The 27,995-nt window shown below is 48.9% G+C and overlaps 1 protein-coding gene across 1 annotated transcript; it reads left to right on the top strand.

The window, feature by feature from the left end:
* The first annotated feature begins 70 nt into the window (after positions 1-70).
* Positions 71-27,897, top strand: Morn5 (MORN repeat containing 5). The gene is made up of 5 exons (NM_001395070.1): positions 71-147; positions 3,411-3,558; positions 5,509-5,620; positions 7,110-7,241; positions 27,696-27,897. Exons 1-5 carry the CDS (start codon positions 101-103, stop codon positions 27,776-27,778), a joined length of 522 nt encoding a protein of 173 aa, NP_001381999.1. The 5' UTR covers positions 71-100; the 3' UTR covers positions 27,779-27,897.
* The last annotated feature ends 98 nt before the right edge of the window (positions 27,898-27,995 follow it).

A 27,995-nucleotide genomic window follows, 5' to 3' on the forward strand; every position in this document is an offset into this window, starting at 1 on the left:
CGCGGGGCGGGGCTTCATATGGGCCCCGCCCACATCTCCTAGTTGTCATAGTGACACTGAGAGTGCTGAAGTTGGTGTCTGTTAGACTCTAGCTGTTAACATGCAGTACACCGGGAGCAAATATATCGGGGCATACAAAAATGGGAGGTAAGGCCCCTTTCGTCCATGTACCCACTCTCTCAGACTAGGACCCTAAGCCAAGCACTTTAAAAACGTGTTCAACTAACGTGCTCAAACACAGATACCTAATAAGCCGCATAGGTGGGATTCATTCATTCTAGTGATGTGTGTGTGTGTGTGTGTGTGTGTGTGTGTGTGTGTGTGTGTGTGTGTGTGTGTGTGTGTGTGTATGTGTGTATCCGTATGAGCGCGTGTATCTCCTGCATCCACATGGTGTGTGTATGTATGCGCGCGCGTTTCCCCTGAACCCACATGATGTTTCACGACCACCTGTAACCAAAGGTGTTCTTCTGGCTTCCGTGGGCACCAGACATGTACACGGTGCGCATTACATACATAAGAGCAAAACATACACATTAAACATATTTTTTTAAAATTATGCAGGCAAAGAAAACTAGAAAATGCTATTCAGCAAATGCTGATTGTTCTCCATGTCCAGATCTTGGATTTGATCCTGGTCAGAATCCCTGCAAACATAGTGGGATGGGTAAGCCTAACACAGCTAGGACAAGTAATCAAGGTCAGCCCTGTGGTCAAGAGACGCAGAGCACATGTGAGGTGGTCACTTTGACAGCAGCTCTGGATGAAGAAAGTGGAGTATTTTTAAGAGCTGGAGAAACTGATGTTGGGGGAAGTAATGGATAAATAAGTGATAGCTGTTTGGGCTATAAAGCACTTCGTGGGGATGTAGAGATGAAGAGATTGAGGTTAAGGGCCTGATTTGGAGGGTCTATGTGCACAGGCTAGAGGAAATACATGGAGTGTTTTAGAGGAAGTGGGAGTAGTGGTCTAGCAAAGCAAAGGGACAAATTCCTAGAGAACGTGATTATATATATGTGTGTGTGTGTGTGTGTGTGTGTGTGTGTGTGTGTGTGTGTGTGTGTATTGTGGGCTGTTGTCCAAATCCTCAGTCAGCTTTGCAAGGGAGATAGTATCATCTCAACTTCAAGGGGAAAGGATGAAAGGGAGCCTTAAGACTCTTGTCTAACCCTTGGGGAAGTGGCAAAGATGCTTGGGTGTGCAATATCTTGCACGACAGTGAGACAGTTCAGGCTGATCTTGCAAATAAATGGTAGAACTTAACCAAATGACATGCTCACTGTTATGAGCTAAGAAGTGAGGGAGTCGAGAATTTCTACCCAGCTTTGTGTCTAAACCATATCATTTCTTCCCACAAGGCAAAAGTTCCTACAGCAAAAGTTTTGTCAGGCGGAGGTGAAGGATTAGGCTTGGGCACAGAGATTGGAGAACCCATACACATCTTTATGGTGGGATGTGCTTCTTAATGTTTGTTTTGATTTTACAGACAGGGTTTCTCTGTGTAAGAGTCCTGGATGTCCTTGGAACTCACTCTGTAGACCAGGTTGACCTTGAACTTGAGATATACCTGCCTCTGCCTCCAGTGTGCTGGGATTAAAGGTGCGTGACACCACTGCCCACTGGCTATGCTTCATATGTAGAACACATTAAACCTTAATCTTTGGTTTACATAGACTCCCCATTGTTGGGGGGAATATAACATTGGACAAGTACTTTGGAAAAGCTTTGGGGTTGGGGATTTAGCTCAGTGGTAGAGCGCTTGCCTAGCAAGCACAAGGCCATGGATTCGGTCCCCAGCTCCAGAAAAAAAAAAAGAAAAAAAAAAGGAAGAGCTTGGAAGTTTCTTAAAAAGTAAGACAGCCATTCAGTCCTAGTTATTAACCTGATAAGTGAAAATCTTATACCCACACAAAGATGTGTTTGTGAGTACTCCTAATGGCTTTGTATAACTGAAACTGTAATAACTGGAAACTGGAATCAACCAAGATGTTCACCAACGTGTGAGTGGACAAATGTGGTATATCCATTCACTGGAATAGTACACAGCAATGAAAATGTTGGTTCACATACAGTAACATGAGTAGATCTTAAAAGAATTATATCGAATGAAAGGAATCAGAAGTGCCCAGCAAAAAAGGAGTATATATTATATGATACTATTTATATTAAATTTGGGGAAATATAAATCAATCCATGAAAATTGATCAGTTTTTGCTTAGGGATGAGAATGAGAGGAACACACAAGAAAAATTAAAGAGAGAATAAGCATAAACTGTGCTGGTGGATATATTAATCATATTGACTATGATGCTGGTTTCCAGGATGTGTCAGAATGTACAAACTGTACACTTTAAGTACGTGTATAGTTTTGCATGTCAACCATGTTTCAAAAATAAAACTTTTTAACCAAACATTAAAATCCATGATTTGCTTGTACCATATCTAAATATAAAAATGGAAAACGTGGTATAGCAGCTTATACCTATAACCCAAGCATTTGAGAGACTGCGGCAGGAGGACTGCCACAGGCTCAAGGCCAGTCTGAGGTACATGAGTTCCAGGTCAGCGTGGGCTAGAGAATGAGTCCCTGCCTCTCTAGGTATTTTGAAGCACTGCACAGTTGAGTTCTAGATAATTCTGCTTCAGAACATAGGGAATGAAAAAAGACCTCCCCCATTTTATAGCAGCCACTACTATGCATCAACACACACACACACACACACACACACACACACACACACACACACACACAGTGATTCCCATTTGCCAAATGAGAAAACAAGACACAGAGGTTATTTGTGTAGCATGCCCAAACTAACATTTGACAGAACATAGATGTTTTAAAAACTTGACCACTGTGACTTAATTGGCAAGGCTGGGTTGGGCATAACAGACTTAGGAGACACAGAATCAGCTGCCTGGGCTGCTGGTCTTTTCACAGCATTAATCTTGTAGCATGAAAGCTAGTTAGGAGGCATTTCAGTGGACAGTATAAACTCTGGGACAGTCTTCAGGGAGGGAAGGATGACAGACCAAAGTTTGTCCCATCCTTAAAAAAAAAAAAAAAAAAAAAGATTTCTTTATTTTATGTATGTGAGTACACTGTCACTGTCTTCAGACACCAGAAGAGGGCATCAGATCCCATTACAGATGGTTGCCAGCCACCATGTGGTTGCTGGGACTTGAACTCAGGCCCTCCGGAAAAGCAGTGCTCTTAACCACTAAGCCATCTCTCCGGCCCCAGGTTGTCCCATCTTGAACAACATCTTTTTGAGACTTTGATGAAAAGAAAAGCACCACAAAAGCCCTGACAGAATATTGAGGAGTGATGCACCTGAGGATGGAGAGTGAACATCTCTCTCTATGCCCCAGCGCCATGCAGGGCTCAGTGACTTCCCGTGTTCTTACAGGATGGAGGGCAATGCAGAGTACATCCTCCCTACTGACACGAGATACGTCGGGGAGATGAAGGACGGCATGTTCCACGGAGATGGAACCCTGTTCTTCCCCAGTGGGAGCCGATTCGACGCCATCTGGGAGAAGGGACTGGTGGTGTCGGTAACAAGCTGGGGCTTGTGGGAGGTCCCCAGGCAGGGAGAGCACCTGCTGTAGCCCCTTCCCCTCCCTGCCTGGTGCTTACCTTGTCCCACTCTCATTCTCCCAGGACTCTCCTCCAGACTCCCGTGTCATCTACTGCCTGATCTTTAGCCAATGACTCTACATCTCTGAAATTCATGTTCCTCATTCTTATACTAGGGACAGTTATCTTGGCTACCTAGTACTGCCATGATGGGTTAGCATTTAAATTAGCCCCATTGACCATCATATGGTTCCAGGGACTGGAAACCTAAACAGGGTCAGCAGGCAGACTCTAGGGGGAGAATCTCTCTCCTCACATTTTTTTTTCTAACTCCTAGAAGCTGCCTGTATGCCTTGGTCCATGACCAGGAATCACTCCAATCTCTGCTTACGGCACCAAGTTGCTTCTCCTCCTCCCTGCTCCTGCCATCTTGTCCTGTCTCTTGTCTACCTTTCCCCTGTAAGGGCCCTCACACTGGATGATTCTAGAAAAGTTCTATTTTTTTTTTTTAATGATTTGGGTTGATGCATTCACAAGTTCCAGCTTACGAGGTCACCTTTTGAGGGTGGGGGCGGGGTGGCATAACTCAGCCTAACTCAGTGGTGCTGAGGGTAAACAGGGGGACAGGTGGGTGTCCTCAGCCATTTCCTAGCACACAGTAACTACTCAAAAGTATCAGCTGTTACTGTCACCGCCTCTATTAGATCATCTGGTCCAAAGGTTCTGAGAATGAGGCTTATGGGCCGTGAATAGAGCTTGGGGTCCATGGAACCCCCTGACTTAGTCACAGAAGAGCCTCTGTGGATATGAAACTATGGCTTTTCTATGGGAAATGATCTGCACTCTCATGAGTCTCCCTGAAAGTGTGCTGGGCCTGACTCATGACCTAAAAAAAGGTTAAGGGATGCTTCTTTTATAGCCTGGGGAATCGAAGGCTCAGGAAAGGGATGTGACTTGCCCAAGGTCACACAGTGAACAAATAGTACTGTGGGAATTTCCACCCATGTTTCCTGATGCCTCGGCTGGTACAGTTCTCATATCCTGAGGCTCCTTTAGCAGTGAAGCAGCAAGAACAGAATGCACACGTCTAAACAACAGGCCGTGACTCTGACCTTTCCATTTACGATAATAAGAGAAAAACAACAACCTGTGTAAGAGCTTCTTCTCTGTGTGTTGGAGCACCCAGGGTACTGACAGATATGTGGAAAGAGATGATGAGAGACGATGAAAGGTGGATGACAGTCTATCCTCTGGAAGGTGGAGGCCCAGAGGAAGCCCCCACTATAGTTCTTATCCAAACTGAAAGGCTGAGACCCTACAGAGAGGTGGGGTGAGCCCCAGGCAGAGGCCAGGTGTGCTGATGTCCAAGGCCAGAAGGAATGAGTATCCCAGCACATCTGAGAGTACAGTGGTCCTTCCTCTGCCCTGTGTTCTGCTCAGGCCCTTAACAGATCAGACAGTGCCCGTCTGCATGGTTGAGAGTGATCTCTGTACTCAGACCATCGACTCAAATGCTAATCTCTTTGGGAAACACACACACACACACACACACACACACACACACACATACACACACACACACACACACACACTCATGTCTCACAACTAAGCTTGGCATGTACCTATCTCACCAAATTCCCAGTCACCCCTTTTGGAGGGACCCTGTCACCATACTAATTCTATAAATTGAAAACTTGAGAGCCAAGAGTAGGTTACCTGCCCAGTCCCATGCAGAGTTACCATGTTTTTGGATTCAAGCCCAGGGTTCAGTGCTTTGTCTCTAACTCCCCTGATCCATACAACCAAGACCATGGTGGCAATTGTCTCTTCTTTCCTGTTGGCAGTGAGAAGCCAACTATTCCTTTGGTAACAACCAAAAAGGCTTTGGCTCCAGCTTCCTCTGTGACCATGTGCTTCTTTTCTCCCAGGGCAAGTATACCTTCAAAGACGGGCTACAGTATGAGGATAAACACTGGCACTACTGTGACAGCTATGACCGGAGGTTCTACACCGAGATATGCTATGGCCTGAAGCCCTCAGGTAGGACACCTATGCAGAGAAGGAGATCAAGGGTGCTAGAGATGGGTTCCTGGTCCCCACTGAACCTTCTCAAGGAGAAGATATATGCAGTAGATCCAGGAGAGCCACAGAAGCCAGTCCTCACACCTCAGGCCCACTAGCTGATTAGGAGAATGAGACCAAGGGACTCAGTCTCTCTGTGCCTTCCCCTACAAACACATGACAGGGCCTCACGAGTCCCTCAGCAATAAGAGAGTTTGCACCTAAAACAGTGCTCTGCATGGATGCCAGGTGCATGACACGTGACAGATGTCATGGTAAAAATAAGTAAGCATTATAGCGAGAGAGTGGGAAAAGTAGAGGGAGACTGGTAGAACCTGCCCTCTGTGGGCTGGGTGCTGGCCAAGGCTCCCTCTAGTCTCTGTCTTGTCCCTTTTCAGGGCGCCCTTTCTGGTCACTCTCCTGTGCTGGACATCACAGAGTAGAAAAATCGAGGTGGTTAAGGGTGACCTTGACTTCTCTATGCATCTCTAAGATGGCAACAGGCCTAAGGTTTGAGCCACAGAATGGCTTCAAAGCCACTGGCAGAGAAAAGGCACTCAGCTATCATTGCCAATACATGTGCGGTTTGGCTAGAGTCGGGGTCAAGTGTATAATTAGAGAACATTGGAGCGTTTGCAGTCCTGTAAGCACAGAATGGGGGGCATAGCATTCTGCTTTCTGCTCCAAGAAAGGGAAATTCAGGACTTAAAATGAACACGAGAAATCCCAGCATCCCCCTTTACTCCAGCCTACGAGACCTGAAATGTCTGTCTGAATTTCTTTCCCTCCCAGGGTTCCAGCACCCCTGGCTTAGGAATCAGGCTCAGACCCACTCCTTCCCTGCTGTGTCACTTAGCACCCAGGTTCCAGAGCCAGGCAGCTTCCTAGCTCGCTGGCATTGGGCCTATTACTCGGCATCTGCTGTGAGCTCTCTTCTCTGTAAGATGAGCTTCTCTGGGGATTAACTGAGACAGGAGGAGCCAGATGTCTAGCACACAAGAAAAAAATGAATGGTACCACTGTGTCATTTGGGAGAAAATCCAGATGTAGGGCTCTATCTACCCTTTGCTAGAGCCCTCCCTCATTTAGGTTCTTCTCTAAGGTTTCATGAGTGTGGCCAAGGGTTCACACCTGTGGCCTTTGTCCCCATGTTGGGCACCCACCCCTCTCTTAAATCTATTCTCTCCCTCGGGGTTTCTCTGACTTGAGAACTTCATCATGGTGGCCCAAGAAATGGATGAGGGTGAGGTCAGAGAAGGCAGGGGTCCAGTTTCCAAGGCCCTGCCACAGCCCCTTTCCAAAAGTTCCCTGGGACCCACTCCTGCTGACTTTGCTCCTGGCCCTGCAAATGGAGCATTTGGCCCCACAGTGGTGCCAGGCACATAAACATCAGCTAGTGGTCATATTTGAGCAGTGGGTTTACAAGTGGCCTTGCTGATGTACTAATTGTCTTCTGTGCCTCTTTAAGGTATCTCTCAGCTCACCAACATGGACCCACCCAGAAAAATCCCCCCTGGCTACTATGACTGTGGAGATGGCTTCTATAACCCCATGACCAGGGTCATCAAGGATTACCGGAACCGCTTTCTGAGAAATGCAGGTAAGTGTGTGCTGACACCTTAGACACTCAATCTTTAGCTGCAGAGATGGCTGCACAAGTGTGTGCACGTGCATCTGTTAAGAAAGAGACAAGTGTGGGTTATCTGACATCTCTGAGAATTCAAGGCTGGTAAACCTGTGTATGGCCTCAAAGTAAGAGCAAAAGCACTCATAGCTCAACTGTGATAGCACCAGAGTGTGCTGCTGAGAGATTAAAGAGCATTCTGTGGCATCCATCCCTTTATCTAGCATTAGTTGACTCCAAGTCAGACAGAGGGGGAAGCACAGCCTGGCCAGAAAGGAGTAGTTCCTTGTTGCAGAAAGGCTGGCTGCCCCCAGCTGGCTGACCTTCATTGCAGAACTTCATTTTAGTGAGGGACCCCAAGGCCAATCAGCTTCACAGTGACCTAACTCCCAGGAGACGATGGACAAAAGTGTGGGTGTTTCTATAACACATACGGGGTCACAGTTGTTTTTCTGAGTCATAGGCCCATCAAGGTAACAACAGCTACAGACCTTCTCAAAGACATGTCCACACATGTACAGTCACACACATGTATAATCACACACACAAACACACACACACAAAGAGAGGGTGTCAGAGAGACAAAACAGAGAGAGAGAGAGAGACAGAGAGAGAGACAGAGAGACAGAGAGACAGAGACAGAGACACAGAGACACAGAAAGAACATACACAAAGAGAGTAACAAAGCCGGACAGACAGCCAGACAGACAGAGCGAGGGTGAGACCTGCATATGCTGTTAAGGAGGCTTCTGTGGAGAAGCCTCTCTGTGGTAAGGAAGTAACAAGTTGAGCAATGGCTCCATGCGGTGGCTAGCACCTCCTTCCCCCAGAGACTTCAGTGAGGATGTCATCAGAACGTTGCCTGTAGGGCTGCCATGAGAGCTGAGGAACTATAAGGTGATCCCAAGACTTGGATCCAGAACTTCTCTGAAAGGAGCATGCTGCATTTTTAGATCTGGGGCTCAGGCCTGCATTTCCCTTGTGAAGCTGTGGACACTGCCTTAGGACCAAGTAGGCTTCAGAAAGCCACCTCAGCCAGTGCTAAGCAGGGCAATTTCCCAAAGGGCCTATCATGAATTCCAACCCTTCTTAAATACCCATTTATGGTACCATTTGCTTATGGCCATCAGGTGTGAGAAGGAACTCTGTCTTCTCATTTGTATCAGTCAGAAAATGGTCAAGAAAATGGGAAGAAGTGCCTGTCGGGAGCTGGGCTTAACGGCTGGCTAGTGTGGAGAAAGCACCAAGAGGGACAGTAGGGAAAGTCACACACGAAGCAGCTCGGGGCCTAGGGTCAAGAGCAACAGTGGGGTCACAGGAAGTGAGTGAAAGCACTAAGGAGTGCAACCTGGGGCTCAGAGAAGGGGCACTGCCTTTCTACTGTCCTTCTACAAATGTGAGGATACTGGCACCCCCTCTTAACAGGAAAAATAGAAGCCCGAAGACCTGCACCATGTTCAATTAATATGAATTTCTAATCAGTCCTCCTGAAGAATCTATAACCAGTCAGCCAGTGTCTGTTGTTCTATGAAATCCTTGGGGGTGCATGCGTGCCTAGGGGGATACACAGAAAGACCAAGGCTGTGGACATTGGTAAACCTACACAGAGAAGCTAGGGGAGGGACTATCATCCCTGCATCTTTGATGGGGGATAAGGCTGAAGATAACATTTATAAATCTTTCTTCTGCTTTCACACCACACCCTCTTAGCCCCAAGCTTACATTACCTCTAATCTAGTTTTTTTTGTTTGCTTGAAACCTGGCAAGGTGACCTAAACTGTCATTTACAAAGGGTCTGAATCCTGAGAGTCTTGCCAAAGTGTCCAAACAAAGTATCCAGTCTGACCGTTCAGTTGGTCAACTCCATGTCTGTTAAGTTTCTACCAGCAGCAGAAGTGTGAAGGAGTATGTTTTCTACATAGTGCTTCCTTTGCTGGACTGTAAAACAAGTTAGCCCAGCAACCAGGGGCAGTCACTCCAGCCTGTACAGCACTCCCCTCTGGGCTAAGTTCATTGGAGCCATCATTGCATCTCCTGACAGAACCATGCTCCCTCGGGAACTGGGGAACCGAGACCTATGAACTAGGAAAGTTCAAAGCTGCAGAGCAAAAACTCTCCCTAGAGCATGTCATGGTGCACAGGCATGCCTCAGCACCAAACCTGGGGCTGTCCCAATAGCAGGAAGCTAGCACACCGCAGATGCTTACCACATAGGTATGAGGCAGGGCTGATGGATCTCAGAGGTGGCGAGTACTTGTCTAGTATGCACAAGGCCTTTGTTTCAATCCTGAGGGCAACGGAGAAACTAAGGATCTGTAAACCAGATAAATCAAGGAATGCATGTGAGCTCTGAGTCTGTATTGGGGGCGGGGGAGGTATGTCTCTTTCTCGTCACAAGTATGTTTGACTATGAAATTCACTGGGAAGTGGGGCAGTAAGAACATTTTGCAGAAGTAAGGCTATATGCTGTATATTCTGGAGCATCCCGGAGCACTGTGTGCTTGTTACATTTTTCTACAGTTACAGTAGAATGCACGTGATTCAGTTGAAGCTTTTCAGGTTGGAATTCTATTCTAGTGCTATCTCCCCAGAGTGGCATCCTGGTCCAATGAAGAGTCACAGCCTAATGTTCAAGACAGACACAGAAGCACGCAATTGCAATATAGTGGGATATAATTGCAATATAGTGGGATATGGACCCCAACGGGCAGACGCTGCGGATAAGTGGGGGATGGAGGAGAGGGGAATAGGTTGAAATAGATAAGAAGGAGTCTCAGAGGTAATGGGTCTTAAAGGATGAATGAATGGCCAGGGGTGCAGTTTGGACCGTAGAGTGCCTGTCTCATATGCATGAGGCCGCAGTGCACATGACGTGGTGGCTCACGCCTGTATCCCAGCACTTGTGGGGTAGCATCGGGGGTACCAGGAGGGCATGCGTGATCCTCACGTGTACAGAGTTTGAGACCAGCTTGGTCAAAACAAACAAACAAACAAACAAACAAACGATGGAGATACAGTGACTACAAGAGCCAGAAAGTCAGGGAAGGGCATTTCAGGCAGAGAGAATGTGTAAAGACGGGGAAGCATAAAAATGCACGTCATGATTGGAGAACCAGAATGTTCCAGAAGCCGTTCTCACTGGCATACTTAAACTTGGGGGCACTGGAAGACGGGCACTTATGGCTTGCTCGGCAGGTGTTTACTAACACTTGCTGCGGGTCTGGATCTGGCACAGTGTGTGGATGAGCAGTGCCCCAGACTCTTCCCCAGGGAGCACGAAAGACTCTCGGAGAGACAGCGTTCCTGACAATACAGAGTTGCTGCCACCACACACGGGAGGAACACCCAACCCTGGAGGTGAGCAGGCCAGGGTGGCTTCACAGAACACGGAGAGACACCAAACACAGCAGGGCTGGGAAGAATGTTAAAAGGCTTCGAGTTGGGAGAGGATATCTGACACGGGGAACTACAGTGGCTCAGGGCACGAACTAAGAGAATATATACTGACAGGAAGTGTGCGGGGAAGGGGCAACTGGGGCTAGGGGCTGTTTCGGGCTGGTGGCACAGCTCCGGATTTATCCTTTAGAAAGACTCATTTGCATAGAAAGAAAAGAGTAAAGGAATTAACATCAGATAGGAGATCTTCAGGTGAGATGGTTAGGCAGGAGAAGACAACTGAAAGGCCCCTCATATAGGCCCAGGCTGGGGACCCACTGAAACCTGGGTCAGAGTTCTGGCTCTCTGAATGCTGGACTCTTCCCTCTCTGGCTTCCTTCCTTCCTTCCTTCCTTCCTTCCTTCCTTCCTTCCTTCCTTCCTTCCTTTTCTGTAAATGAAATAGTTGGTCTGGGTAATCCCAAGTGTCCTTCTGACCTTAAGAGTCTGTAATGGAGAGAAACAGAACCCAGGAGTATTTTGGTCCAGATGTAAGCAGGTAAAGTTTGGAGTGTCCAGAACACCACTAACGGGGATCTCACTGACCATCTAGTCATTATCCTGACTCCCCTCCTCATTTGAAGAATGACCTGCACTGCTCTCCACCTAATCTCCATGGGCCCTCTCCCTACATCCCAATGTGCCATTCACAGTACTGCCATCTGTGACCTGGGGCCTGATCTGCTGGCCTGAGGGCCCGATGTGGCCATTCCCCTCTCTCACACAGTTTGCTGAGTGTAGGATGGCTGGGGGTTGGTATAACTGACCCGCCCAGCGCTGGGCATTCAGAGTCCCATATGTCCAGCACATGGACTAGCTAGCGTCTCTGCTTTTAACCACTACCCAGTGCTTAAAGAAGCTCCTCTGACCAAAGCTGAGACCAGCACGCGTATGTGAGTATAGATATTTAGTATGCAGTTTGGAAGTATGACCGTTTGGTAAAATGACAGCTGTAGGTCATGGTCCCCTCCTGTCCTGGCGCCATCTGTCTTTGGTCACACACACACACACACACACACACACACACACACACACACACACACACATCACTATTGTAAGATACAGGGGGTCCAGCCTGTACTTTCTCCCCCAGCAGCCTGTAGGTACTGTCTGGCGATATCTAAACTATCCAGCGGGAAAAGTTTCTTAGTCAATCTGAAGTTGGTTTCCCTGTGGACACTTACTCTGAAGGAAGTGATGGGCTGAAGCCCTAGTGAAGAGTGGGTGGGTAGGGTTCAGTTGGTTGGTTTGGGGTTGTTCCCCCCACCCCACCACTGCCTTAAATTCTTCCCTCCGAAGCAAGCTGCAGGTCTCACTAAGCAGCCACAGCGGTTTGCTAAACCACAAATGTACATGAAGATCCAAATTGTCTGGATGTGGACTTTAAAGATGGCTTTGTTTTTGTTTTTACTGTGGACAGTGTGTTACTGCCACATTATGTCTGTGCACCACTTTCCTGCCTGGTGCACACAGAGGCCAAAAGAGGGCAATAGATCCCCTGGAAGGATAGTTACAGTTGATTGTGAGCCACTGAGGGTGCTGGGAATGGAACCCAGGTCCCCTGGAAGAGCACCCAGTGCTTTTAACCAGTAAGCCATCTCAACAGCCCCAAGAGATGCCTTCCGTAACTGAGAGGACTGTGGCAACTGCATTACTGTGAAAATTAGCCCTTCTTTTGAGGCAACATCTTACTATGTTGTTCAGATGAGTCTTGAACTCCTGGGCTCATGCCAACCTCCTGTTAAGCCTCTGGATGTATTACCAGCATGCAAGCTGTGCTAGGCTTTTAGATAATTTAAATTCACTCTTGTACTCATTAAGAAAAGTTTTGAAAGCCTCCAGAATTCCAAGAGATCAGGCGGGCAACCTGGGCCCGCTTGAATTTGGCTCTTAGTCCATGACAGTTAGTTTTAAATGTCAACTTGACACAATGGAGGATCACCTAGGAAGAGAGCATCAGTGTGGACATGTCTGTAGGGGATTATCTTGATTGTGTTAATTGAGATAAGCAGAGCTTTCTAGTGTGCACGGCACCATTTCCTGGGTGGGACTGTCAGGGTGGAGAAAGCAAACCGAGCAGTAGTATGGTGGATCTATTAATTCACTGTTCTCTGTCCTTGACCGGGTGTAACTCGACCAGTTCTCTCAAGCTCCTGCCATCTTGTCTTCCCAGAACTGTGGGCCAAATAAATCCCTTCTCCCTTATGTTGCTTCTGTAAGGTATTATGTATATCACAGCACCAGGGAAGGCACAGGCCCTTGGGCCCATCAGGGGTGAACTTCCTTGTGACTGCCAGGCATAACACAGGCCTGTGTGCATGTGTGTTCTTTACACACGCAAAATGCTCAATACTCTGCTTCCTGTTCCGTGCTGGCTGGTAGGCACTAGACTGATTCCATACCTCCCTCCAAGGACTGTTGGAGGCAGCCTTTCCTGGCCTCCCTCCCTCCACTGCCCACCTGACTCCCACTCCTCACAGCCCCCTAGGTTTCTCAAGCAGTGTTTAGCCTGTGACACTGAAGTATCCATACTTGGGAGCTCAGGAGACCAGGGGCTCTGTGACTATGCCTAACTTACTACGGATCTTAGCATCTCGGGTGAGCTGATGGAGTCTTTGTAAAAGAAAAGACAGGCAGGCAGAGCTATTCCTCCCACAGCTGGCTCGCATATTCTCCCACTGAAATCGAACTAAAGTTCAATTCCCTGTGCACAGCAGACGGACAGCTCACTAATTTGAACAAAAGCAGTCCATTATGTTTCTGTGTAGCACCAAGGTTTCAAACCCCCTTACTGCCCACCACAGGTCATGATCCAGGGTCTCTTGGGCTATACCTAATCTGCAGAGGTTGGGTTTGTTTGGTCCAATGCTGGAACTGGATTGGGCTTGAGCTACTGGGTGGGGCACACACTACTTGGGTCCCTGCTACATAACCCCAGTGGCCTTGGTCATTTCTGTCCACCTTAAAGCCTCTGCTCATGCTCTCTGGGCTTCATGAAAACCTCCTGTGCACGTTGGCAGCTGAAATTGGGATGTCCTATGATTAGAATGTCAGGCCTCAGAGTGGCAGATGACCCACTGGTGACAGTGGAATTGTTCCATGTCCCCCAGCAGTGATCTTTCCATTCTGCCCTGGAGCATTCTGTGGTTGAGACAGACAGTAAGCTGTAAGTAATAGCCACTGAGCACGGTTACTGTATACACCCCTAAGCACAGCAAGTACAACCAAACAGGCTTGTCTAGGAGGACCTTTTATCCAGTGGGGGAAATGAGGACTTAGTGGTGTAGTGATTAAAATCCACAGGGCTTGGGAGCTCACTTTTCCTCTAAGAGCCTCGGTTTCCTCATCTATAAAATGGGTATGGTGCCAGCATACCTATCTGAAGGAGCTGTGGGGAGGGAGGCTAAGTATCTGGGCACACAGCCTGCACCTGGCCCAGACAGGTGCTCCGTGATTAGTGGGTTGAGGCTGCCGCTGCGATGATTACTAAGTCAGGCTGCAGGAAGGAGGGGTGAGTTGGGCCCTGGAGCTTATTATGTTTTCTCTGGGTGCTGAGGAGCACAGAAGCCTCTTGGGAGGTGAGGGTGATTGTCGATGCTAATCTTGCTGACTCCTCAGGGTTCTGCCTGGGAAATGAAATGCTGCCGGGAGTTTGGGGTCCGCAGCCCCTTACTCACAGCATTCAGAGCTCCAGGCTCAATTCGTTTGAAGACCTACTGTCCCCCACCCTCCTCCATGTGCTCTACACCACATTCAAGTCCACCCAGGCTGCCAGCCCTCCATTAGTGAGCATCCACAGACTGCCTTTCCTTCTTTCTTCTCTACCTGCCCCAGGCCTCCTCTTCTCTTAGTGCTCAGCCAAGAGCCAAAGGCCAAGGTCTCTGTCTGTTACTGCTGCAGAGTGGTTTTCCCTGCACACTCACCACCCAGATGAGCTCATTGGGGAGGAGTCTGCACACACACACACACACACACACACACACACACACCACACACACACACACACACACACACACATACACACACACACACCGTGCTTAGGACCTGCTTCTCCCATGATCTATTCATCTGCAATGTGATAGCTGGTGTCTGACAGGTTAACAACTTCCTCATGGGGGACTGGAGAGAGGTCTCAGCAGTTTAAATCATTTGCCACTCCTGCAGAGGACCTGAGTTCAGTTCCCAGCCCCACGTAATGGCTCACAACCTTCTCTGTAACTCAAGTTCCAGGGAATCTGACACCTTCTTCTGGCTTGTGTGAGCACCAGACACATATGTGGAGCACAGACATCAGGCAGGCAAAACACTCACGCACATAAAATAAAAAACCAAGTCTTTTGAAAACAGAACTCGTTTCTGGTTGGTCACACAGCTGTTAACAAAGTTAGGCCAAACCCCAAAGTCTGTTTGCTATGGTTCAAATGTAGACACTGTCCCTCACAGGCCCACAGGTGAAGAAGCCTTGGGCCCCAGGTCGTGTCATCAGGAGGTGGGTCCCTAGGGGAGGGCCTTAGGTCACTGGAAGCATGCCATCGAGAGGCCTTGTGAGAACTCAGTTCCAGTTTCTCTGCTTGGCTTTCTGGCTTGCAGTTTCACAGTCTGCCCTTCACATGCTACCCTGTACTGAGGCCCAAAGCCACCAGGCTGCTGATCTTGGACTGGAACCTTTTACAACATGAACTAAATAGACTTTCTCTCTTTATAAGTTAATTGCCTCCATTATTTTGTTACAGTCACAGGAAGCTGGTTAATTACACTATTCTTTCATCTTGCCAGTTTGTGCACAAATTCACTTTGTGCTCATCGATCCCCTCCGTAGACAGGGTCCTGCCTGATTCTTAATTGTTCCTCTGCAAAAGACAGTCACTGGAACCCACCTAGAGCTCAGCAAGGAGCCTACATGGGTGAAATGGTCCACTCTAGAAGCTTAAGACAAAGCCTCCACGGCCTCCCAAATTAAATGTCACCTTACTTGAAAAGAGGTCCTTTATACACTGCAACCCAATATAGGAGCATTTGAAGATATCATGATGATTACCTCTAATGCAATGGAACCCAAGAGATTAACTAATGATGCCCCTGTCCACCCCTTGCCTTCCCCCTTCTCAGGAAGAACAAGCCAAAGTCACGCCGGCATTTTGTTCGTGCGTCTCTTTCCTGTAGCTGTTGCTTGCCTCGTGCGTGCGTGGTACTAGTAGTAATCACTTTGGAGAGAACTGTACCACTAATCCTTACTCCCTCCCCCCAATTAATGACACCCCATGCGAGCATCTCCACTGAAAGGCGCATTATTAATATTCAAGGGAAAAAAACCCTTGTAACCATTTTAACAGATACAGCTAACAATGAACTAAATTTGCTTTGTGCAAGACAGAGAGTGAGCATCCCAAATTAGTTTATGTGAAAGCTGAAATCCTCCCCTGAAAGGTCTCAGTACCATCCTCAAAGAATATCCGGATCATCAGCAGTGCCGTGAAGATTCCCGCCAACATTATCCCCTTTGTTGTCTGAAATGTGGAATCAAGCACATCTGGCAAATGTCCTGGAGCTCACGAATCTCTCAAACGGCGGCGGCTAATTCCCAGTGGTGAGAGAGAGCGAGCGCCACTGCCTAATCGTGCTGCTCTTCAAAACAGCGCCGACTTTCCTTCAATCACAAACAATGGCTTTGCTTTCTTAAAAATATCACACGCCAGTGATTATTTGCAGAGAGGCCCATTTTTACGCTTGAACCTGTGGGTCCCAGACAGAATTCAAAATTAAGACCAAGGACCTCATCTGAATGTCTGCTCAGTTCAGCGGGCAGTGGGAAGGAAGACTGTGACCTGGCTTGTGCGGTCTGGAGACCTTGGGAGGGAGGTGAAGAGGAAGATGGTGATGAGCGCTATCACTGAATGAACATCTACCATCTTGTAGGAGAGGCGTCCCGTCAGCTACATCTGACAAACTGAGGCTCACTGAGGTTAAGGGATCCTCACCCCCCAGCCCCAGCCCTGAAATTCAGCATATGTGGGAGTCACACTTGGGCTTATCTGCTTTCTCTTTCCACTCTGCCAAGCCTGTTCCCAGGGACCTGGCCGGCGTGTCACCCCAGCGGACTTTAGAATATGTCAACTGTAGACCGTAGACCTGAAAACTGAAGGCCACCTTGTTGTTCTGAAGTTTAAACCAGTTGAAATCTGTAACTGTCCTAAATGCCCAACAGGAGGGGGCAAAGGAGCCTGCGGGATATGCTTATGACAGTTTTCCTGAGCTCCCCTGCTGTGTCTCCAGCACAGGCCTCCACCTCATATGACACCAGCAGCCTCGATGAGTAGCTCTGTGGCTCTCCGGATCATTCCTACTTTGCAGATGGTGAGATTGAGGGGAGGTAAAATTCCTGGCTCCGGGTCAGCAGAGCTGGAATTAAAAACCCAGGTAGCTCCAAAGCTAGATAACAATGGCATTTGGGGTGGCTCTGAGCGAGAACATGGGGTTATCACCAGTGACCGAACCAAGGGCTTTCCCAGAGCCAGAGAGAACAGCTGAACCACACAGATGGCTACTTTCGCCTAAACAAGTCCTCTGCTTACTTTATGCTCAAAACCCGAGTCCTCCAGTGCTACGGAAAGCCAAGCCTCCTCTAAACTTGAAGCAGCTTCTTCTCGCACGAGGGCCCATCCCATGCCTGACCCTCACACCATCAACGGTGGTCCAGCCAGGGCTAGAACCCTGATTTCCCACTGCTGATCGCAGCTCCTGCCCTAAACCCATGCTACCTCTCCATGGAGCCTCCCTGGGGTTTTCTGTAAAATGGCCAGTGAGGCTCCCACACAGCCCCTCCCACCAGCAGCTCTCTAGCAAGACAAAAGGCAATTTACCCAAATGTTATAATCACCTGGAGGCTGGCAAGCAGGGGCATCCCTGCTTTATCTGTGGTATTGTCAGCAGCACTATAATGAGAGCTTTGTGGAGGGATAATATCACACTTGTAACTGCCAGATAAAATGCCCCCACAGATCACATATCCCTCCAGCAGACATGGGTATCTGCCTCAGCCGAAGGCATAGGAAGGGGTGTTAGGGACACTGAAACCTCCACTGGGCCAGCAACTCACCCCATCCCCAGCCTTTGAGGAAATACTCTTTTCCTTACTTGACAGATGGGGAAACTGAGGCTCAGAGGGTATGTTATGCTAACAATCCCCCCCCTCATTAAAGTGAAGAGCCAGCCTTTGAACCCAGACCTCTCTGATAATATGGATAAAGCTATAGACCCTATCCCTGAAAGATACTGTTGAAACCCACCAAGAGAAATTGATCAAGACAGGGGAAGATTGGCCATCTGGAAGCAGCCACCCACGGGTCCCTGTCAAGATCCACGTTTGGCAATGACAGCCTGCTGGGGTGTTATCCCCCCCTGGCTTGCAGAATTGCCCACTGTCACTTTCTCACCTCACTACTCCAAAGGCCTTGGAAATTCCCCTCTAGCTTTGGGATGGGGAACTCTGGTAACAGTGCCTCCCTGCCCCCATGGCAGCCTCCTGGAGGCATCCAGAGGCCTCAGCTTCCCCTTCCACAGCTGGACAAGCTTGGCCAGCACAGTTTTCTTTGTCTCCTTTAATAGAAGTAAACGCAAGACCACAGATCATGGGCAGAAGCCTCACTTCTCTTCCTCAGTCTGGGGTACTTAGCAGAAGCCCACACCTTACCTCAGGCCTGACCCAGGATGTACAGTCAGCTCTTGGAGCTGCTGCTTATAAGCTAGATAATGGTGGACAGGTAGCTCACCTGCCCTAAATCCAGATTCCTTATGTGAAAAGTGGGACAGTAAAGGACCCGTCTTATAGAATTGTCTCAAGCATGAAGCTGACGCAGGCAGTCTAGTGGGAACAGTGCGGCTCTGCCATGGCATAGTGCATCCCAGTGATCACCACCATGGTGAGTATTTTGTGCCAGGGATGAAGAAGTAGGTGTGCCCTTCGCACCTCACACTCAGTGAGGCAGGATGCCATTGCAGCCTGTTTTCTCTGACCTCCACCCAGTTAGTTGCCTTTGATGTCACTTTCAAAACTGAACCAGTGGTCTGCTGCTAGCAGATCTCTCCTTAGTATTTGGCTTTGGAGCATGGGCCTCTCATCCTCACCTTTCTTATCTACTTAGAACTTCAGACCCCCCAACCCAGCACCCCTTGGTCCTTTTCTGAACCCCTGTGTGCATGAGGGCTGTTCCCAACACCCCAAATCAGTGTAGGGACCACACAGCAGGCGCAGTATCCCAAGTGCTCAGATAAACCACAGATGACACGTGGAAAGCAGTCCACCACACTTCCTGTGGCCCGTGCTGTCCATGTTCACGTTAATTTAAAATATTAACTCTTCTAAAACCAGGAATGCCCTCATTTCTCTGGTACCCAGCTCAGTGTTCTGTGCTGGATGTATGAATGTGTCCTGTGTGGTTGGGATAATAGCCCGGAGAATGAGGTGCTAAGGTTGGCCTTAAAGAGCAAGAGCCGGGCTTTGTTAAATGGAAGGGAAGGAACGGCAGGGCAGGAGCACAGGATGCCAGGTCCCTAAGATGTGGCCCTGGGGCCAGTTTGTGTGTCAGAGGCTGGGGGTGGAGTCCAAGGGGACTTCGGGAAGGATGACCAGGGTGTCTGAGTAGGTCTGGACTGTGCATTCAAGCAGGGGACAAAGTGGGAGCCTGAATGCTGGTTAGTGGGGTTGACTTCAATCCCCAGGCAGTAAACAGCCAGGACAGGAGCTGCAGAGGGCTTCTCAGGAAGTGGGGCACAGCCATGGGCTGCAGCTTCGAAGTCAGGCATGGTTCTATCCTGGCACCACCGTGAACATGGAGAGAGGCTTTGGCTCTCTGACCCTCACTCCCCTCCCCTGTGAGCCGAGGATGGAGCGCTGACCTGCAACACCGGTGTTGTTGAGTACTTCACATCCCTCCTGGTTACCCCCACTGCCCCAGCCTAATCCAGCCTTTGACATCTGCCAGTACTAGCTGGCTTCCATCATCCACATACAGTTTAACTCATCCTTCCCCAGTGACAGCTCCCAGTGCACAGCAAACCTCAAAGTCACTATCCTCTCCATTTCAATATATCGGGCCCTCATTTGACTGCAATTCTCTTACACTGGCCATGATTTCTGGGGAGGGGTGTGTAAAGCAGAGAACTCTGGCAAAATGAAGAGACGGAACCTGCAAAAGGATTTCAAGGATAATAACATTGTTTTGACTTCTAGAATTAATAACTCATCAAGTTTGAATGCATTAACCGTACTGCTTATTTATTTATTTCGGTCTTGGCATTTCCTTTATTTCCACGCCTCTTACGTGTATCTGAATGGACCTTAGCAAGCTTGTGAGTGCTGGGTTCCCCAGGGGTGACGTCCTAATCCACTCCCAGGAGGATACTCCACAATAGACTGAGACCTACGAGCAGCCTAAGGCCCTGCACCTGCCTGCAGCACGCCATGCCTGGGCAGTGACTTCTCAGTCAATATTGACAGTACTGAGGTCTTTGCCTCTGGCCACCACTGCCAGAGAACTTCAAAGCCTCCTTTTTAGTTGGGAGTTGTGACAGGAACACCAGGCACGGTGGCATTGGTCCATCCCCACCACCTCATGCATTTGTGCATTTGAACTGAAGGTGGGGCAGAGCTATGGGGCAGACACCTGCCATGGGTTGAAAGTCTGATTTAGTGTGAATCTCCATCAGTTGTGGACTCCTGTTTGCTTTGACCCCAGGGGTAAGGGACAGTGTCCCAGGCAGAGGTTCCCTCTCTCAGAGCCTGGCCTGGCCCTGGCCCGCTGCCAGTCTGGCCTTTAGGGTGATAAGGTTGGCAGTGCCTCTTCCATGTGCCTGTGATCACACACAGTCAGACTTCAGATACACAGTCACTGCCATGCTCAGTCAGCCCCACACATGTCACACATGCACCAGAGTTCCACGCCTTAGAGTATGCGCACAGCACCCTCAAACCTAACCACTGGCACACTCACAGACACACAGCTGTATGCTGAGAGCAACTGGGTAGACCTGGGCGTTCGTGCCGGTGTACATGCTAGCGCCTTCCTGGTTCGTGCCGGTGTACATGCTAGCGCCTTCCCGGTTCGTGCCGGTGTACATGCTAGCGCCTTCCCGGAGCCTTCCTCTGCTTCAATAAAGAAGGAAGTCACTTCATCACCCAAGCTTTCCTTCTAGTAAGTGATGGCAACTCCATCTGTCTCACTGAGAGAGGATGAGCGCGTGTGCGCTCTCTCTCTCTCTCTCTCTCTCTCTCTCTCTTCTCTCTCTCTCTCTCTCTCTCTCTCTCTCTCTCACACACACACACACACACACACACACACACACACACACACAGTACAGCCCTCCTAGGCTCTTGCCTGGGGAGCCTCTTCCCCCTCCCAGAGGCCTGCTGCTGTGCTCATTCTGGGTCTCCTCCCTTTCCCAGCCTACACCTCTCCCCTCACACTAATAGGATCTGCGTAGGAGTGGTGACCACAGGGTTGTCTAGCCCGAAGGTGTGCCAAGACCAGCTTGTGGGTACCCAGTGACTCCAATCTGCCTGTTTGCCCACCATGGCTAATTTGCCCCAGCCTGTCCTCCTGGCTTTGAACAGAACCCATTAGTTGAGCTGTGCCTTTTGATCCTCTTGGTGCCCATCCTACCTATGAACCTCCTTCCTGTGGTCCCCCACCCCAAATCATCCAGTTTGGGAATTAACGACATATCAGAATGAGGAGCTCTCACCTCCTCAATACTCTTCCTGGCCAGGCCTCGCCACCGCTTTCTCCAGGAGGTCTTGTTCACATCGCTGTACAGATGGGGTCCTGGCTTTGGGATGGAGCAGAGCTGGTCACCTAGCACGTGGGTGGTTCCTCATCTGACCCAACTGTATCTAGTTCCAGAAGTCTCACCTTATAAATCATCTAACTTCTGGCTTCTCTCTGGGTATTTGGCATTTCCTGTATATCAAGAGCTCTCCTAAGCATGTTTGAGAAGTGACTGAACGGAGAAGCTTCCTGGCAGCAGCATTTGTAGAGGGAGAAACAGGCCAAGGAAGGTGGGACAGAACCCCCAAAGCCACACCGTGTGTATTGCAGGTGTGTATTGTATGTGTGTGCTTGGGTGCGCTTTCTTGTGTGTTGCAGATGTGGAGGCCAGAGGTCAATTTCAATTACCTTACACTATCACTCTTAACCTTATTTTTGAGAAAGGGTCTTTCATTGAACCTGGAGCTGGCCAGCAAGCTAATCTCATCTAAACAGCATAGCCAGCCAGTGAGCCCCAGGGATCCACCTGTCCACCCTATTCTTACAGGTATCTGATCTCAAGTCTTCAGCCTGGCAGGCCTGGCCCAGAGCTGGCCTATGCAGGATGGCCCTTCTTCATCTTTTCTGGAAGGCAAGTCAAAGACCAGCCAGCTTAGAGCTTCCTGCAAGTGGTTAGTCCTCACCTATGATCCAAGGCCAGGTGGTAAGATACCCAACCTAGGGCCTCAGGACACAAAGGCAGCTGCAGTTGGCAGTCTTGGACCTGCACTTGGCGTGCCTCCCTACCCTTCGAGGAGCTCGCTTTGCTCAAGGAGGGGAGGATATTCTTCTCTTTTGATCTCAGTCCCAGAGAGTAAATCTGTTACTTTTATGTCCCCAAGTTTACATTGCTTTATTCATTAGTTCATCATGTAGCTATTAAGTGCTTTAAATGTGCTGGATCTGTGCTAAGCCCAGATGACATGGCTGCTCCAATCTGCTCAAAGCAACCATGACCTTGGCTTCCTCACCGGGAAAGACTGTCATCCAGACAGGGCCTGAGAGGCAGGAGGGCCCAGCCCACACAGATCGTGAGGCTCCTTGTCTCTGGACAAGTAAATCCATAGACCCTTTCCCAACCCCACAGCCTTCTACTATAGGAACTTAATTTTTCCTGAAAGAATTTTCAGGACATCACACTTGTATCAACAGTCCTTTGTATTAAAAGGAATAACTAGGTGTCGGTGTGTGGAGTATACCACACTTTGGTATTATCTCTCGTCTAGGCCTTTTTGATTCTGCTGAAGACAGAACATAAGTTCTTCTTGTGCATATCTGGGAATTTTCTACCACTCAGCTGTATCCTGGCCTGTTCTTTCAGAAGGTCATGTAGCCCAGGCTATCCAGGACTTTCCTTATTCTCTTGCTTCACACTCCTGGGGCAAATCAGAATTGACCTGGCAAAGCATTTACAGGCCACCTATGTATGCTGGGTGCAGTGGTCTCTCACTGAGGACTTAACTCTAAGCCAGTGGTTCTCAACCTTCTCAATGCTGTGGCTCTTTAATGCGCCATAAAATTATTTTCATTGCTACTTCATAACTGTAATTTTGCTACTGTGACGAATCATAATGAAAATATCTGATATGCAGGATATCTGATACACGACCCCCCAAAGGGATTGTGACCCACAAGTTGAAAAGCACTACTTTAACAGGAGAGGGGGTCGTCATCTAAGAAAGGATTGAAGAACTGTGGTATGAGGGGCCAAGGGAGAGAAAAACAGTGAATGGACAACTGGCTGTGTGAAGGGCTTCAGTTTCTCTCGGAGAGCATGATGTCTGGTCTGTAAGCAGCACACTGGATTTTCATGTGTTTTAAAGAAATCATTTGTTTATTTTAGAGCAGTTACAGTCACAAAAATCACTGTGAGGATCCCACAGCATTTCTCCGTATGCCCCATGCTCACTTCCTCTCTTCTAGCCACGGTCGTGTGGTACCCTTGAAAACTTAGTGCATTCATATTGGTCTTCATGTTGGTGAACTAGTGTAACTGAAAGCCCACCGTGTATCCAAGCCCCTTTTCTTTCCCCAGTGCTCACTTCCTGTTCCAGGATCCCTTCCAGGTCATCACTTGACATGTAGTTGTGTCATCTTAGGTGTGACAGTTGCTCTGGCTTTTCTAAAAGTTTATTATGTGAATACACTGTAGCTGTCTTCAGACACACCAGAAGAGGGCATAGGATCCCATTACAGATGGTTGTGAGCCACCATGTGGTTGCTGGGAATTGAACTCAGGACCTCTAGAAGAGCAGTCAGTGCTCTTAACCACTGAGCCATCTCTCTACCCCACCCCCTTTCTTTTTTATTTAATGCATTTTGTTTGGTCTCATTGTGTAGCCATGGCTGGTCGAAAACTTACCAAAAGCCCAGGCTAGATTCAGTCTCACAGAGACCCACCTATCTCTGCTGCCTAAGTGCTGGAATTCAAGACACGTGCCACCCACCAGGCCCTGCAAGGATTTCTGCTTTTGGTTTGATTGGGTTTTCAGTGCTAGGAACTAGGTTCCCACTGCTAGGCTACACCCCAGCACAGCTTCCCTTGTTTGGGGTGACAGTTTGAAGGAGCACTGACCAGCTATCTTGTAGGATGTTCCTTGATTCAGGACATTTCGATGTCTCTCATATGATTAGACTGGGAGTGTAGGGTACAGGGGCGGGGGGGGGGGGGAGACCACAGAGGTAAAGAGCCATTTTCATCTAAACATACCAAGGGGAGGGGACAGACTCCCTGGGGTTTCCTTGGCACTGGGGGGTGAACCTTGAAGGCCTGGCTGAGGCTGGGTTTCTCTACTACAAAGTTTTCATCTCCCTTCCTTTGGGGACAGTCGCTCTCTGCACGAGGGCAGAACATCCATTCAGATTTTTGTGCATTTTTGCCAACATATTTGTGTTGGTGGTTTTGGTTTTGTTTTACTTTTTAGGAGTATAAGAACATTAGTAATTTTAGGAACCTAGAAATCTTGTATTCCAATGAGCAAAACACATAAAAAGCAACAAGACATTACACTGCAGGGCAGGACCGAGAAAGCCAAGGATTATTTTAAAATTCTTCTGTGACCAATACCCATAAAAGAAAGACAGACATGGGGAACACCAAGAACAGGAAGGGAAAGCCACTGCTGACTTGCCACAATTCACTTTACCACCTTTAACTTCCCTTCGAGCCACAAATGTAGTCAGAGCATCCTATCCATAAAAGTCCAAGGATGGTTGTGGTTGTGGTTGTTGTTGTTGTGTGTGTGTGGTTGTTTGGTTGTTTTGCATCATCTCATTTATTCCGGCTTATTATCTCATCAAAAGCATTTCCCCTGTGTTGCCACACACACTTCACAACTCTCATTTCTGCGGGCTGCTAAATACCCCCTCCCCATGGCTTACAGTGAGAGCCCGCTGCCCTCCTCCCAGGCCAGTAGGTTGCTGGCATATAGTTAGAAATCATTTGTTGAATGAATGAATGAATGAATGAATGAATGAATGAATGAATGGACAGCACTGTAGCCATTCCCAAGTTTGGAAACGTACATCATCTTTCATTCTCTTGATTCTAAATATCATGGAGACAACTAGATGTCCTTAGGACAGTGTCCCAGAGTGGCGTTGCCGGGCCAACAAGATCCAAAACCTTAGGATGCTGTTAGATGCACGAAGAAGTCTTCCCCCCACCCTCCCACCCCACTTCCCTCTGCCAAGGCTGATCGTTTACAATTGATTAAAGAGTCCGTGGGGGTGTTCTCCCCATCTCTCTTTGCTTTCCTCCCCTCCTCCTCCCCTCCTGCCAAAAAAGGGAGGAAAATTACCCAGAGAAGGTGAAGATGTTCTCAGACAATCATATTAACATATTCCAACAATCGCAATTTGCAAAATAGTAATCACTACTCTCGGCTCCAGGAGGCATTAATCAAAGCTACAGGTTTAATTCCAGTTTAAATATTGATGAAATGTGCTCCGGCAGCCTCACCCTGGCGTGGCAGGGCCAGTGAGGAGGCACCAGGAGGTGGAGGGAGGGTGGAGGAGCAGCTGCCCGAGAGAAGGCATCTGTGATTCAAATTGGAGGCTATGCAGCCAGGTAGAGAGCGAACAGGGTAGTAAAGAGGGCTGTTAAGTCCATTGCTGTCAATTTGTAACGATCAGGGAGGGGCCCGAGGACTGGTTCAGCACAATACACCCAGTTTGTCTGGTTTCAGGGGTTACCGCTGAAGAGGCTGCAGCTGCACTGATTCCAATAGCCTGGAGACTTCAGAACTGTAATTATCAACCAGGCTGCTCACAGTGTGGCGAAAGTGGGCTCCACCAGCGATTAACTCCTTGTGTGCTGACACATCAGTGTAGCACCCCACCACACACCCTTGGGTTGCCAGCCTCAGCTAGGACAATCAGGCAGCCTGCTAGGGGAAACTGAGGCCACAAGCTGCTTAGGTCAGTCTCCCAAAGCCAGACAGAGCATGCTCAACAGCGAGCTTTTCATCTTGAGTCACGTGCAAAGAAATAATGAGGTTTGATGGGGGTGGGGGGTAGCTATTCTGGAAGCTCTTGCAGCATCAATCTTGCCCTGGGGTGAGAAGTCAGGCTGCAGCTCCTGATGACCTTGCTGAGAGTCTGCAGGCCAGAGAAAAGTTCTGTGAAGAAGCACGATCTTCCCGGCCCTGCTGGATTGTTACAGACCCACCGAGATGCAGGGTTGTGTGGCACATCCAACCTCTTTCCACTGTGGGTCTGGCATTTTTTCCTAGGAAGGTGCCCCTAGCCAAGTCCCTAGGGTAGGGAAGGTTTTTTAATAACTGCCTTCTTTGCAGCTTTCAGGGACCCACCCCCTTGGTCCCTAGTTTCTAGCATTTATCACCTGAAGAGAATGGGGAGTCCCTTCCTCCTACCTGAGGCATGGGTTAAACAGAGGTAAAGAGAAAACACCTCCATTTCTGTGGCCTAGAGGAAGCCAACCAGAGGACAGGGGTGGCACAGAAGGACAGGAGGTCAGGGAAAGGGCAGGCAAATAGGTGGTAGGTGGGAACAGAGGTGAGTAAAACCTATGCTTCCCCACCATGCTCCTCTCAGAACAAAACCCAGGCAAGTTCTCCCATGTGTCCACAAAGACGGGAGCCCCAGAACTCAGTCCCAGTGCTGTTCACCAGGTTCCTGGTTTGGGGGACTTAGAAGCAACATGGAGGACAGAGTCAGCGTGGGTGCAGCCAGCTATGAAACATGAGGCATGGGTAACAAGCAAAGAAGAGGAAAAGTGAACCGTACAGCGGAGCAAAAGAAGTCCCACACAATGTGGCTCACAGCACAATGCCATTCTCATAAATTAAAAACACATTTGCACACAAAACAAGAGGGCATATTTTATAGAACGCATGCATTTTTAGGGGTGCCTGCCCTGCCATTAGAGTGGGTCCCTGTTGTGGTGGGGGAGGGGCTGGATCTGGATATGTATGTAGAGGAGAAAGAGAGAAGACAGGAAAATGAAAAAAAATTCCACAGAAGGTCCCATACAGAGAGGTGGTGATGCTTCTGCACAGACTGAAGATTGGGGCTCAGTCAACTGCGAGGCTTGGAAAAGCAGCAGACATGGGCTCAGATCCTCCTAGGCTCTCCGACATGCTCGCCCAGAGGCTGGGCACAAGTGGTCAGACCTCTCTAGCAAGCCTCTGTTCATCTGCCCACTGGTGGGAAGGACTCACTTATATAGAGGCCATGACCATTAGAGTACAGGGAGAGGATGTGTTCGGGCTTCTGAGGGTCTAACACCAGCATAACTGTATTCTACCTCTGCATCCCCCACTTCATAGCTGAGGCTGTACATCCTGGCACCTTTTGCTAAGGTCTGACCCAGTGCAGTAGGACTGCTGCTCGTATGTTATGTCAGCAGGTGACTGCCTGAGTGTAAGGCTGTCACTCTGCATGTCAGGATCAAACCAACTCAAAGAGGCCGAATGCTCCGGCTCTCTTCCTCAGCCCCACCTTCCCATCACGTGCTCTTCTCTAACTCAGAGGTTAGTTTTCCCATCTAGCCACTCAGCTGAGGGATGCTCTGACAATCAAAAGGTCTGCTCCAGCCATTCAGAGCTAAACAAACCCTTGGGACAGCCGTCCATGCTGGAAGGCACTGCAGGCCCCAAGATCCCATCTGAGGGACCTCCCAAGCTGGGCGGGTCCTAGTGAGTACCAGGAGTAACTGGCTTCTCTCCCTACAGATGATGACGAACATGAGTGGATCATCAGGACCTGCCGCAAGGGCTGGTTGGTAACAGCATCCACACAGAAGTCCCAGCTGTGAACATCCCAACCAACCTCGGAACCTCACCAGAGACTTCCCTCTGCCCACAGCTGGCCTGGGAAACTGGCTGTAGTCCTAGCTTCGATTTGGGTTTCAAAATAAAGGTTTTCTGCACTGAATAGTCCCAAGGGTGAGTGCTTTAGGAGAATTTCTTAGAAGATGTCCCCATTTCACCTGCTTCGGTGCCACCTTGGTAGACCTGGGCCAAAGCCCAGAC

The sequence above is a fragment of the Rattus norvegicus genome, chromosome 3 (assembly GCF_021556685.1).
Source record: "Rattus norvegicus strain SHRSP/BbbUtx chromosome 3, alternate assembly SHRSP_T2T, whole genome shotgun sequence".
NCBI lineage: Eukaryota > Metazoa > Chordata > Mammalia > Rodentia > Muridae > Rattus > Rattus norvegicus.

What these genes read in the sequence shown, in the direction of transcription:
- Morn5 (NM_001395070.1), top strand. Translation starts at nt 101, where the DNA reads ATGCAGTACACCGGGAGCAAATATATCGGGGCATACAAAAATGGGAG. An exon ending in GGGGCATACAAAAATGGGAG is followed by an intron (nt 148 to 3,410) that starts GTAAGGCCCCTT and finishes GTGTTCTTACAG; the next exon opens with GATGGAGGGCAATGCAGAGT. An exon ending in CTATGGCCTGAAGCCCTCAG is followed by an intron (nt 5,621 to 7,109) that starts GTAGGACACCTA and finishes TGCCTCTTTAAG; the next exon opens with GTATCTCTCAGCTCACCAAC.